Source organism: Callorhinus ursinus, unplaced genomic scaffold (genome assembly GCF_003265705.2).
Source record: "Callorhinus ursinus isolate GAN/ISIS: 27379988/994484 unplaced genomic scaffold, GSC_fseal_2.0 scaffold1, whole genome shotgun sequence".
NCBI classification, from domain to species: domain Eukaryota; kingdom Metazoa; phylum Chordata; class Mammalia; order Carnivora; family Otariidae; genus Callorhinus; species Callorhinus ursinus.
The window spans coordinates 133,106,301-133,120,416 of record NW_027397063.1 but is presented as its reverse complement, the minus strand read 5'-3'; the positions used below and the strand labels follow the sequence as shown (position 1 = coordinate 133,120,416).

Genomic DNA, 14,116 nt, shown 5'->3' with positions numbered 1-14,116 from the left:
CACTGGAAGTATGGAAGGAGAAAAAAGGGCAGCTTTGAGGGAGACCCTACAAGATTCACAGGACCTAAGAAGAGAGGATTCAAAGAAAGCTCCCAGTTTTTCTGGCTCCCAGGGAAATGCTGTGGCCACTCACTGACACAGGGAACACAAGACAAACACCAGGTGGGAGAGGACTTCAGGTGTGGACCTGGTGAATTTCATATGCAAGACATCCTGTGGGGTGGAAAGCTGATGTGTACTTGAAGGGAAATAATATAACAGGGGACTATCTCCACATACTTCTTTTCTCCTGGTCTGCAGCACACATCATATGGGGCATCAGTTATTAATGCACAAATTAATGAGTAGAAGAACACTGTGATATACTGGCCTATTTTATAAAATCAATTTCAAAATGTTATCTCTTCACTTATATAATTTTAATCTATACAACTTATTAATAATGTGTCCTGATGAGTATCTTTTGCTCTATAAACTTTGCAGTGGTCTTCGATAACAAAAGCACTAATTTTTCAAATCAGTCCCTTAAATACAGGCATAGCTGTGTAATATTGAACTATTTTTCCTTAAGAAATTATAGTAGAAATTTACCTATTTATGAATTCTAGGTTATGATTCCTATTTAAACACATTTTTTTAAATGGCTTGCAAAAACTCCTTCTGATCATTCTCCTAAAACCTCCTAGGGCAAAAAAAAAAAACAATTCCAGAATTACATGAATATTGATTTAGATTTTCCAAACTCTTGATTTTAAATCAGAAATAACAGACTTAAAAATATATAAATAAATTCTGTTAAAGATTCTCTCATTTGATAGCATATCAACCACTGAATATTAAATATTAATTACGACTTTATACATATTACAAAGCTATCTTCAACACAATTACAAGTATACTTTCTATTCATAAAATTACAGAACGATTCTCTCAAAATCAACGTGGTGCATATATGTTATACATTTGTACAAGAATCTACCGAAAAATAAAAATAAAAATTTGAGAGTTTGCTACTATACAGTCACATGAATTTATACTGAGATAAAGAATCAGGATAACACCACCAGGGAAAATTTCCAAAGCTCTAACTTCTCAACATTCTATCATCATCTGAAAGTCAATTTTCATCTTTTTCACTGGCTGAATTTGTTAGCTCAGATTTTGCTTTGGGGCTCACGTGTTCTTGCAGGATGGCAGTAGTAGATGATAAGTCTACTGACAACAGCACCTGCTATGAATCCACAAAGGTTAACAGTGAAGCAAATCAGAATATTACAGAATCTTTCATTGGAAAGTCGTGATGCCGGAAGGGCAAGGTATGCCTTTACAATAGTGAAAATGTTCTAATTTAACTAATTTGATTCTTTTTTAGATAATGCCATTTTTTTTTAACTTCCTAGTTAAATGTATTTGCTCCTGAAGGGTGCTACTCTTTAGTCTGGAGGAAAAACAAGAAAAATGCTTGCAGTAAGTTTGCAACAGTATTCTCATTAGCCACAGTTTCTATCTTTAGGTCTCTTCTTTACTAGCTAGCTACCAAGAGCCTGGAAATGAAGGGCTCCAGGCAGATGGTATCAGGCACAACATAGAAAGACCAGTGTTCTCGATTGCTACATTTCCAGTAAGTGCTTCATTTCACACCAGGAGGCTAGGCAGCCTCCAGTTCTCCTCAAAAGCACAAAAATAGGGATGCTCTTGATCAGATTTCCAGGTTCTTGCCAGCTTGCTTGTGCTTTCTCGCTATGCTAAAATGAGGAAGGGGGGGTGGGTGGCAGAGATACTTAGGCTGGGGAAATTAAGACAGTGAAGATAGTGCTCCTTTCACATTCTTACCTTCAAGCCTTACTTGAACTGACAAAACCAGAAGAAATAAAATCAGTAATAGGAGATATTCTGCACCCTTCCCCACCCCACCCCACCACCCCCCCAGCCAAAAAAAAAAAAAAAAAAAAAAATTCTGGGCTGCCTCTGGCTATGAGGCCTTCAAGATGAGGGCAATGAATGCCCCATAGTCTGTGTAACAGCACTCCCAGGTAAAGTACTTTGATTCCATTTTGCAGATAAAGAAGTGGAGACCCACAGAGGTGAAATAACCCAAGTCTCTGATAAAGCCGCAATGCCAAGATCATGTAACCCAGGTCTTGAATCTTCTTCCATGACACACCACACACATGGGGGTGGTGGCCTACTTAAGGGGATTTCAGCAAACAAGGTTATGTAAGCTTCCGAAGATGCAAAGTATGAAATAACCCTTAGATAGTTAAGACTGTTTCAGAAGCATCAGAAGCACAGGCAAAATAAAGAACTCACTGTTCAGATTTTTTTCTTTATCAGAAAGTTAAATGGAATTCTGATTCTCTGATTTCTAGCATGGAGAAAATTATTTAAAAGAAAAAAAAAAAAAAACACACAAGAGGAGCCATTTGTCAGCCGGCTGAAAAAATACCTTCAAAGAAAGTAAACATCACATATTAGGTCAACTGGCAACAATCTAATTTTTTATAAGCTCAAACTTCAACAAAATATGGAAAGCACATCAGTGAGGTAGATGTGCCTATTTCTGCTTAGCTTCTGGGTCAAATACCACCTATATCCCACAATAGTAGTCTTCATTTGAAGTACTTTGTCCTATCAGCTTTCACTGTTAATAACCACCTAGTTCACACTAGATGTGCCCATTTCCCAAAAGCACCTATTTCTTGGACCTCAGATTCTGTAGATTGCAAGGTGTGAAAACTTCCTCTTCCACCCACGTTACTTTGACCAAGATGAGGCCAAAAGGGGACAACAAATCTAAACGTATACCAAAGCAGGAAATCAACTTATACAAGAAGACATGCCAATTTAAGAAACGTGCTGCAATCTCCATTGGTTTACTTTCTACTTTTTTTTTTTTACTTTACTTGGTAAAACTTTGAGACCATCTTTTCTTACAAGCACAACTTCCCATTGATATATACTAGAAAATCAGCAGTGTTAGGGGAGACAGAAACAGGTATTTGAGAAAGAAATAAGTGACAGCCTGCCTATGCCTTCTCAGCAATACACACCTGATTTTTCTCTGATGTACATCTAGAACATGGTAGACTATCCTCAAATCTATGAATGTTCCTCAGTGCTTTTGGCCACTCTATTTAAACCAGTTGTCCTTCATCTTACAATATTTCATAACATTTCTTCAAAAAACATGTGCCACTTTGTAATGGAGTGGGGGAATTATTTTTACATTGAGAGGTTATTCACTTACTTCAAAGAGTCAAAACTTTGCTCACACTACTCAACGTCTTTCTTGGTGTGGCCTTCAGAGTCAGTGTGCATTAACATGAAAACCAGTTCCATAATACAACTTTTCTGGGGGAGGAGCATTTCCCAGGATGATCATCTACCACCTTCACCAGATTGCCCCTGGCTAACCTTGGCTGAAATCCAAGTTCACCTCCTACACAAAAAATGTGCTAAAAATGAGGATATTGAGATGAATGGACCGTACTGGCTGAAGGCAAATCCTAAAGGAGTCTCAAAAATATTCTGAACAAATGTAATAATACTAGAAAAAGCACAAACGATTCCAAGGTAAGATCTGCTCCTATTCCTCCTGTGGCAACCCCACAAGGTTCTACCTTTAAAAATGCTGCTGATTATGCCATGTTCTCAGGGCTTATTTCCAGCTCCAAATCTACTCTGCCCACATTTTCAGGTGTCTATTGGCAATTTCCAAGTCCCACCAGCACCACGATTTCAACTTAAAAATTTCAACAATTTAAATCTTCATTCTGCCATCCTGGTGGTTATGTTATCCTTCTTACCTAAAAAAAATCAGCTTACATTTATACAGTACACAAAAGAAGCACAATAAATATTTAAAGAAGGAAGGAAGAAGTGGTAGAAGGAATTGTTTTACAAACATCACCACACACAAGATATTATAAAGTAGTGGGGAGGCTCAGAAAACTCAAAGCAATCTTGCAACATGACCCAGCAAAAAACTTTAAAGTCAAACTCCAGCTCAATCTTCTGCTCTTATTTACCATTTTCTACCTTTTCCTTTTCAAAGTCCACCGATTTAAAATCAGACACTTGTTCCATCCCCAGGTTCTCTCTGAACCCAGCACCCAAAAGTGCTTTCTCCTCCTTTAAGCCCAAGATTTTGTGTTCACCAATGCTATGGCTCTGATTCTGGACTTAACACATCACATCACACCGTCTGTGCAATCTTCTTCTCCTGATAGATCAGTGGTTGCCATGGACTGAATCTTTGTCCCCCTCCCCCAATCCACTTCATACTGACGCTCTAAACCCTAATATAACTTTATTTGGGCAATCTATTCATTTAACAATCATATGTTAAAGGAGATCATATGGGTAGGGCCCCAATCTGACAGGTGGTCTCATAAGAAGAATCAGCAACCAAACTGGCCAGCACCTTGAGCTTGGACATTCCGGCCTCCAGAACTGTGGAAAAATAAATACCTGTTGTTTAAGCCACTCAATCTATGGTATGCTGTTATGGCAGGCCAAAGAGATTAAGACAGATTTTGGTACCAGAAATTCTCAATTCTGGCTGCATCCAATAAGCACCTGAGAGGGCTTGATAAAATTATGATGTCTGGGCACCACCTAGACCAGTTAAATCAGAAATGCTGGGATAAACCCAGGCATTGGTATTTTTAAAAGCTCCTCAAATAATTCTAATATGTAGCTAAATCAAGGAATGCTGCATGAAACTTTAGTGAGGTCTGAGACCATGTCTAATTCATCTCTTAATTCCCTTTAACTGCTGGCACATGATAAGTATACACTCAGTTTAATAAATGACCCATGATTAACAGTGTTTCAATATTTCATAATTATAGATATTCACTCTGTTAACAGATATCAGGCACCTACTACGTATCAGTCACCATGCTAGGGCTTTTCTACACAATGATGAGTAAAGCAAGCTAGTTCCTTATTCTGCTGCATAAACATTTGAAACTCAGTATTTTTTTTAAAGATTTTATTTATTCAGTTGAAACACAGAGACAGAGAAAGAGAGCATGAGCAGGGGGAGAGGCAGAAGCAGGCCTCCACTGAGACAGGCGCCCGATGTGGGGCTCCATCCCAGGACCCTGGGACCAGGACCTGAGCCGAAGGCAGTCGCCCAACCATCTGAGACACCCAGGCAGGTGCCCCACTGAAATTTAGTATTTTAATTCATGCTTAATTAACATATCCTTTGATCTGTAAAAACAAAAACAAAAAACAAAAAATTCCCAGTAACAGTTCCTCAGCAAACACACAATGCAGGATATTAAATACCATGTCTAAAAAAATTTTCCCCTCAATCTCTTTACTTAAAAATATTAAAATACAATCGGGGCTGGTGGGGGAGAAGGTTAATTTGGGCCAGTGTTCTTATTTGGCAGTTTTGTTTGATCCACTTATATCAAGTAAAAGGTAATATTTTTTGGCATCTATAAACTTAGGGAATTCTACACATATGCTATTAACACCTTTATACAAAAATAAGGATATTCATCCAGCCAATGGAACATAAACTTCTGTGCTGAGTCAAGAACCCCTTGAGACCAACTGCAAGTATTTAAAAATCATAAAAGTTTAAGGCTTAAAACAGCTTTCAGGGGCACCTGGGTGGCTCAGTTGGTTAAGCGGCTGCCTCTGGCTTAGGTCATGATCCCGGGGTCCTGGGATCGAGCCCCAAATTGGGCTCCCTGCTCTGCAGGGGGGCCTGCTTCTCCCTCTCTCTGCTGCTCTCCCTGCTGGTGCTCTGTTAAATAAATAAAATCTTAAAAAAAAAAAAAGCAGCTTTTACAATTATCTGATAAACCTTACTCTCCCGACCCTCATCCTCAAACCTGAGGTTATGCCATTTAGAATTGGGCCTAAGGTTAATGGCAAAGTCTAAAACAAGAAGATATCATTACTAATTTCCCAATTCAATTGTGTGCTATTTCCATAACAGGACAGTGCGCTCCCCCCAGCCTGAGCCCCCATTGGTGGGCAATCTATTATCATCTAGATGTAATTAACTGGTTTATCTTCTCTAATCATCTAGTCTCTGATAAACTTAAAGAGGTGAAATCATATGAGAAATATTTACTGTTTACTACACAGGTAAATATTCTCATTCTCTACACGATGCTTTTCTTCCTCTCTCAAATCACTGGACACATACCAATAATTCACATCTGTAAGTTTCACTTTATTTCTCAAGGAAAAAAACTAGGTCTAGAATGAAAAACTCTATACCCAGGTTATATGACATTTTGGTAGTTTTTAAAAATCTCAAATAATTTTAAAATTATTTTTTGAAAGATTGTGGGGTGGTAACAATCAGGGAAAGCGTCCTATGTAAATGATTCTAAAGTGAGGTGTGAAAAATGAACAAGAATTAGATTTGGGGATGGGGAAGAGAGGGAAAATTCTAAAAAGAAAGAACAGCATGTCAAATGACCTAGAGGAAAAAAAACAAAGCACAGTTTGGCAGATGTTAGGTATATCTTAGGCCAATGTCATTACCACAACCCCATGATGTCCACACCTGGAGCCAGTACACACACCTGTGCGTATTTATATATTTGTGCAAGTAGCCCTTCCTACCTGACCTACCACTATCCAAACTCTCACTACCTGAACAAAGGTTCCTAGGAGCTTCAGATAAATGATTTTTAGGACAAAGCTGGAATCCCACCCCCCCCCACCCCCTGCAGCAGAATGCAGAAGCATTCACCCCTGCAACCTTTTCAGGACTGCCCCTGGCCATGGTAGCACATTCCAGCTTTCCTTCCTGCTGCCCCTCTCCCATCTCCTGCAGTGGGCAAGGACTGACAGAGGGCACAAAAGCCCAGTGCCCTTGCCTCCAAAGTGGGATAAGCCTGCACTTAGTGGTGCACCAGAGCTGATCGGGTTGAGACCAGCCTTCCCTGAAACCACATCCTTGCTCAGCTTCCTCCCCTTCCCTTTCCTGTTCCCCTCAGTCCCTCACAGGTTTTTCCCTAAGAGCATGCCACTCATAAACTTGCGTGTGAAACGTCCAATGGTCCTCAGACCTTGTTCTGTAATGTCATGCCCAAATAAAGGAACATAGGGTTTGTCAGAGATAGGACGAATTCTATGGATGAGCCAGAAACACCTTGTATGAGGAAAAAAAGGAAATGCTCCAAAAAAGGATCGGAGCATATCACAAGGACCCAGAAGCTAGTTTGAAGGAACTCTCTCACTGGCTAAATCTGGGAAAATGTGAGCACCAAATTACATACAGTAACAAATTATAAACCAGTGGAAAAATAGGAATTCATGAGTGCACATCTATAATAAATCTATAAATAAATAAACAAGAAACAAAATAGTCTCTGGCTTATATCGAAATGTCAACAACCATCTAATAAATGTGGAGAGAATGCTGGAGGCAGAAAATCGTCATTCTGCAACCACAGTAGGAAAGACTGAATCAGGCAAAAATCATCAATGGATACCACATCAAAGGGGAATTTTTTGATGAGGAATGGGTATTTGCCTAGTCTTAAATGGTCTTCCCACAGATTACTAATTAATGACGAGAGGAAAAACAAAGAAATGGGACAAAGCCCTTGACCGGGTGATCAAAATTAATATCACTTATGAGAAACAAACATTATGTGCCTCCACATATGATACTGAGAGAAAGATACATCACCACTATAACCTGGATCTGATGAAAAGTCAGATAAACAGAAAATGAAGGAAAGTTCTATTCACCTAAAAATCTGCAGCATCTTCCCATTTTTCTCAGGATAAAATTCAAACTCCTTGAGCTGGTTGACAAAACATTTCATGATTCATGATTCATAACTCCTATAACAAATATACTTTGAGTTTAGAAATATGTAAAATTTACAAGTTAAACAGATTTTTAGCTCTGAACTACAAATGTATTTTATGTCTAAGAGAATACTATAGAGCTACAGAAGCAAGAATAAAATCAAAATTTTTCTAATCAGCTACATAACCTTTTATATATTAATTACACAGTGCTGAGAAAAGAGCCTTCAAATCTGTTTAGATGTCTAACTTAAAAATTTCCAGTGAATTTAATAAGTGCTAGTACCCCTAAAGCTAATCTACCTACATGCCCACAGGAACCACTAAAAGAACCCCTATCATTCAAATACTCCAAGAACTGCCATGAGGACACCCTCCCAAGACCCACCCTCAACATCTACTCATGGGATATCCTGAGATTCCTGACTCCACTTTCCATCCCCTGAGCCCTTGCTGTCCGATCTTCCTCCCCTACTTAGATTCCTGGAAAACACCGTTAGAGGGACACACACACACACTTGATAAAGGAAACTTCTCTCTGCTGCTATTGCTCCATCACGCAAAAGTAGAGAACAAATCCACACTAATGGATGAGGAAAGGGGAGCTAAGCTACCCTGCTAAAAGAGGAAATGGTACAAGAAAAAAAAAAAAAAGGAAAAAAGGAATCTCTTCTGGTTATTAGAGGAAGTAATCAAAATTATCAGGCCCAGGTTTCTGTAGGTTGTCTTCTGGGAATATAATCAGGTTGGAAAATTCTCTGGAGTCTGGAAATAGCAAAGGAATAACTGGGTGTTCTTTCAGTACAGCCCTGGGCTTGACTTTCCATTACCAGGCCCTTTTATAACTAGTTACGGGAGGAGGTTAATATCTAGAACTTTGTTGAATAAAGACAGACATAACTTCTGACCAATGAAAAAGATAACCCCAAAGATTACAGTATATGGTCCTGTTGTAAACTAACCATTTTTCTTTTATCTAAGCAAGTAATCTATGAAACTGTCGATGCACCAGAGTTTCTCAAATGCTTTTGGACTGTTTTACATTTTACTTCCCTAATTAAGGAGTTGAAGAAAATCTTCAACACATGTTCATTTTGTATTTACATGAGTAATAATTTTACCTTTTTGAAAATTCTACTTTAACAAGCACCACTTTTAAAATTGTTCCTATAGGTGATGTGTTATGCATTCAAAATACACAACCATTTAAATTTGCAATCAATTAAGTCTGACTAGATTCTTAAAATATACAATACTTGTAGAAGGGGTTCTAAATTGGCAAATATAAGTTGGACTAGACTATGCTTAAGTCCTATTATACAAGAATGAGCTATACTGTATATTTCTGAACCATTACTATGCCATCAAATGTCCCATTCATGGCTAAAAATGTAGGGATAATTTTCTCTGGAAATAGGAAGATTAGACTGATAAGAAAACAAAGCTGAAGAATAAGTCAATAAAAGTGGAAGAGTTCGGAACAGTGGTTCCTCCTCTATTTGCATATTAGAACTGTCTATGGACTATATAAAATGTCAGAGGCTTAGTAAATTAAATCTGAATATCCAGGAGTGCAACCCACATACGAGTAGTTTTTACAAATATTAATCTCTTTCCACAGCCACTTTTCTTGGGTGTTGTGAACTCCTCCAGCTTTTCTCTCTGCATTCAAATAGTAAGAGAAAATAATGAACATAATTACAGCTGAAAAATGTACAAAGAGTGCCCTTATTACCTCTACATTAACAAAAAGAAAAAGAGTTTCAATAAAACTACATAGAAGAGTAAGTATATAACCTGCATTTCAGTGCTGGGTTCAGAGTTTCTTGAGAAAAATGGACCCTACAAAGTTAGTTAAAAGCTGTTGCCAAATGAAGATCAAACTTGTATAAAGATCTTTAAAAATCTAACATAAACCAGTGAAGGCAACCTATTGAATGGGAGAAGATATTGACAAATGACACATCTGATAAAGGTTTAGTATCCAAAGTATATAAAGAACTTCATACAACTCAACACCAAAAAACCAGATAACCCAGTTAAAAAAATAGGCAGAAGACATGAATAGACATTTTTCCACAGACATCCAAATGGCTGACACGTGAAAAGATGCTCAACATCACTCATCATCAGGGAAATGCAAATCAAAACTACAATAAGACATCACCTCATACCTGTAAAAATGGCTAAAATCAAAAACACATGAAACAAGTGTTGGAGAGGATGTGGAGAAAAAGGAACCTTCATGCACTGTTGGTGGGGATGCAAACTGGTGCAGCCACTGCGGAAAATAGTACAGAGATTCCTCCAAAACTTAAAAATAGAACTACCCTACAATCCAGCAATCACACTATGAGGTATTTATCAAAAAAATTCAAAAAACACTAATTCAAAGGGATACATGCACCCCTATGTTTACAGCAGCATTATTTACACCAAATTATGGAAGCAGCCCAATTGTCCATCAATAGATGAATGGATAAAGAAGATGTGGTATATACATACACAATGGAATATTATTCAACCATAAAAAGGAATGAAATCTTGCCATTTGGGATGACATGGATGGAGCTAGAGAGTATTATGCTAAGTGAAATAAGTCAGTCAGAAAAAGACAAATACCATATGATTTCCTCATATGTGGAATTTAGGAAACAAAACAAGCAAAAGAAAAAAAAAAGAGAAACGAATGAAGAAACAGACTCTTAACTATAGAGAACAAACATATGGTTACCAGAGGTAGGTGGAGGAATGGATGAAACGGGTAACAGGGATTAAAGAGTACATTTATCCTGATGAACACTGAGTTCTATGCTATAGAATCACTATAGTGTACACCTGAAACTAATATAACACTGTGTCAACTATACTGGAATTAAAATTAAAAACTTAATAAAAAAAGATTTTTTAAAAATCTAACATAAACCAGTGGGAAAAGAGACTTTGCTATGCAAACCTCATTTGATGTAACTACTAGTATGGGCACATACCACTGTATAAAAAGCAAGAGAAATATCAAAATGTGAACCTATGCTTCAACTTAGGAACCAAACAAAAATGAAGTTAAAAAAACACAAAACTGGCTTTAATATATTTTTATTCTGGAATTTAAACAGATACGAAAAATTTAAAACGTCCAACTTGCTGACTCCACTTTCTTCCTTCCCATTCAATCTTGCTTCCATTCCTGCTTTTATCAAGTTTCCAATGATCATACTGTTAGATTTGACCATCACCAGCCACTCAGTTGGTAAAAAACCTACTAATTATCCTTAATGCCTCCCTTTCCCTCACCACCTTTATTCAATGCAACAGCAGCTCAACTGCTCCTCCAAAACAGCAACCAAATAAGCTTTATATTCTTTTCCAGCTTTTCTAATAACATTCCAGGGTAAGATACTAACATATTTGGCCTAGACTACAGCCACCATCTCTTAACCTGTCTCCCTGCTTCCACTCAGGACCCCTCCACAGTGCATGCTACCACTGCAGTCAGGGTAGTAAAGACATAATTTATATTATGTCATTGCCCTCTTTAGAAGCCTCCGAATGCTTTCTTATCAGAGCCTTCAAGGCCCTGCAGCATCAAGCTCCTGCCTACTTTCCCAACATCTTCCGTTACGGATCTCCCTCCACCCCTCTGGCCCTCATTCCAGGCAAATATTTAAGCATTTGCTACTTCTGACTGCCTGGCATACTTTTTCCCTACCTCTTCATATTGCTACTTCATCTTGTCCTTCAGATTTCCAATTCAAACAACACTTCCTCACAGAGCTCTTCACTGATCACTCAGAGGTAGGCCTCTCTTCACCACCTACCACATGACACTGCTTATTTTCTTCATGTTTATCATAATCTGGCAAAATGTATATGGGGGCAGAGGGATGAGCTGTCTTCTTTCTTCTAACACTGTATGCTTGTGACATGTAACGGGCATGTATTTGTTTAATCAATAAATACTCCAACAGAGGCATGGTCTGTAACACTGGCCTGGAAATGAATTACGGAGTTCTATTCCAGACTTGACTCAACCAGCAATTCGCTGGGTAGCCTTGGGCATACCACAAGATTTGAGTGGGTTAAGAGTAACTGGACAGTAAAAAAGTGGATGGGGCACCTGGGTGGCTCAGTCGGTTGAGCGCCTGCCTTCAGCTCAGGTCATGATCCCAGGATCCCGGGATCAAGCCCCACGTCCAGCTCCCTCTCTCTCCCTCTGCTGCTCCCTGCTCAGCTGGGAGCCTGCTTCTGTCTCTCCCTCTGCCTCTCCCCCTGCTTGTGCTCGCGGGCTCTCTGTCAAATAAATAAATAAATAAAATCTTAAAAAAAAAAAAGTGGAGACGGCAAGTATGTTTTTTTTCTAAATTTTTTCGTGGATCTAAATTCAAGAATATAGATATTTGAAAGCCTTTGACCTCTCTCTGCATCCGTTTCCTCATTTGTATGAGACTGCTTTGAATTTCAGCTGGAAATACTAGAACTATGGGACACCTGGGTGGCTCAGTCGCTTGAGTTTTGGACTCTTGATCTCAGCTCAGGTCTCGATCTCAGGTTTTGAGTTCAAGCCCCACAATGGGTTCCACGCTGGGTGTGACGTTATTGTAATAGGCCTTAATCCACTTTCTAATTCTCCTTACCCACCCCTTATTTACACCCTGCAACCAAACATCACACAGCGCACTTTACTGCCCATACATTTCCTCATTCGGCTGCCTCTTCTCCAACTCCAACCACTGGAAATTATCCTTTAAAGCCCAGATCAATTGTTAACTGCCTCATAAAGTCTAATCCAACCACCTGGCCCAATACTGGTATGATTATTAAGTGTTCCAGAAATTATTTTATGCGTTAGAGTAGTCCCTTATCCTCTCTCCTGTTTCCTAATCCGTAAGAGGGAGATAACACTATCTACCACACCACACACTACTGTTGGACAAGTGAGAATACTTAGCTTGATAATAAAGCGTTCAATAATTGGTATTACTTGTTGGCTACCTACACTTTCCGCTCTCCTTGAGAGCCACCAAAGTGACGTTTCCATTTCTGAATCTCCAAAGGTTTGAAGCCATTACTACTCCTCCCAATGCCTCAAGTTTCCATATTCATAAAATGAAGGGAGTGGACTAGACCAATGACCATTACCTTCAAAAATGAAGTTCCCTATATTTACATGAATACCCAATAACGATACCTCAGGCTTCCGTAACATAATAGCTTAAAGCAAGGACACCGCAGGTGAGCTTCTGTAAGGACGGGAATTCGAAGGCAACAAACTACCGCTGCTAATGAAGTGGGGTGGAAACACTAAAGTGAAAATAACGTTGATCAAAACCTTGGGAATCCTTTCTCAAGAAACGGACTCTTGCCACAATGATGGGTCTTCTGGATTATCGCTTTTAAGTTAGATTACAGATACTTAAAGGAATCAGTGCCCCAGAGGGGCGAAAAAGATGAGACCAGTCGCGTTAAGAAGGAAATGTGTGTAAGCCACAAATGGACGAAAGCTTATACAGCAAAGCCAAGCCTTTCACCTAACCCGAACCCCAAGGAGCGGGAAGAAGACCGATGACTGCAGGGAAGAAGTTGGGCTGCCAGAAACCCTAAGGCAGCAGGCCGGCGGGCCGGGCGTGAGCGGACGTCTGCGAAACTGGTGCAACCTCAGCGCTCGGCCCCTTTCCCAGGCCGGCCCCCAACCGCACAGCCGCGGTTAGGGACCCGGGCCGTGACTCCTCAGCAACCCCCGCGTCCCGCCCCCGTACCTGCGGGGTCAAGCGCCATCTCGGCGGGCGGAGGAAAGCAGCTCCTGGCCGCTCCCGGGCGGGGGGGAAGGGAGGGGAGGAGCCTGGGCTGGGCGGCACGTGCGGCCGCCCGGACCTTCCCCGCGGGAGGATGAGTGGGTGGAGGAGGAGCGCAGTGCCCTCCGCAAAGCGCGGCAGGCCTCTTTCCTTCCTTCTTATTTCCCTACTCGCTACTTCCGCCGCCCATTGCGCTTGCGCCCTCCTGGCCCCGCCCCGAAGCCTGTAACTGAAGGGGAACGGACATCTCCCAGGGAATGACCGGGAAGGGGGCGTGGCCTCGCGTGCCTGGGAGGCGGGACTGTTTCAGACGCACGCAGTCTGGCTTGGGAAGGAGCGTGAGCAGCCGCTTGCAGACTCGGGTCTGCGGGGACCAGAGCCGAAGCTGTGGGCCTTTGGGAGTGCGCCTCACGTGGCTACTAGGTTCCCGGCCAAGCCCCTCCCTCCACGTCCGCCTTTGGAGAACGGAATGAATCATCCTCTTCCTTTATTTTTTCTTCGTTAATGTTCATTCATTCATAAAT

General features: G+C 40.3%; 1 protein-coding gene across 1 annotated transcript in view; it reads right to left on the bottom strand.

The window, feature by feature from the left end:
• The window catches only part of CMC1 (C-X9-C motif containing 1), an 83,164-nt gene extending 69,398 nt beyond the window's left edge, over positions 1-13,766 (bottom strand). Inside the window, exon 1 of the mRNA XM_025883268.2 lies at positions 13,557-13,766. Coding sequence (XP_025739053.1) covers positions 13,557-13,575 — 19 coding nt within the window. The 5' untranslated portion in view covers positions 13,576-13,766. The remainder of the gene's footprint in view (positions 1-13,556) is intronic.
• Positions 13,767-14,116: the final 350 nt, after the last annotated feature.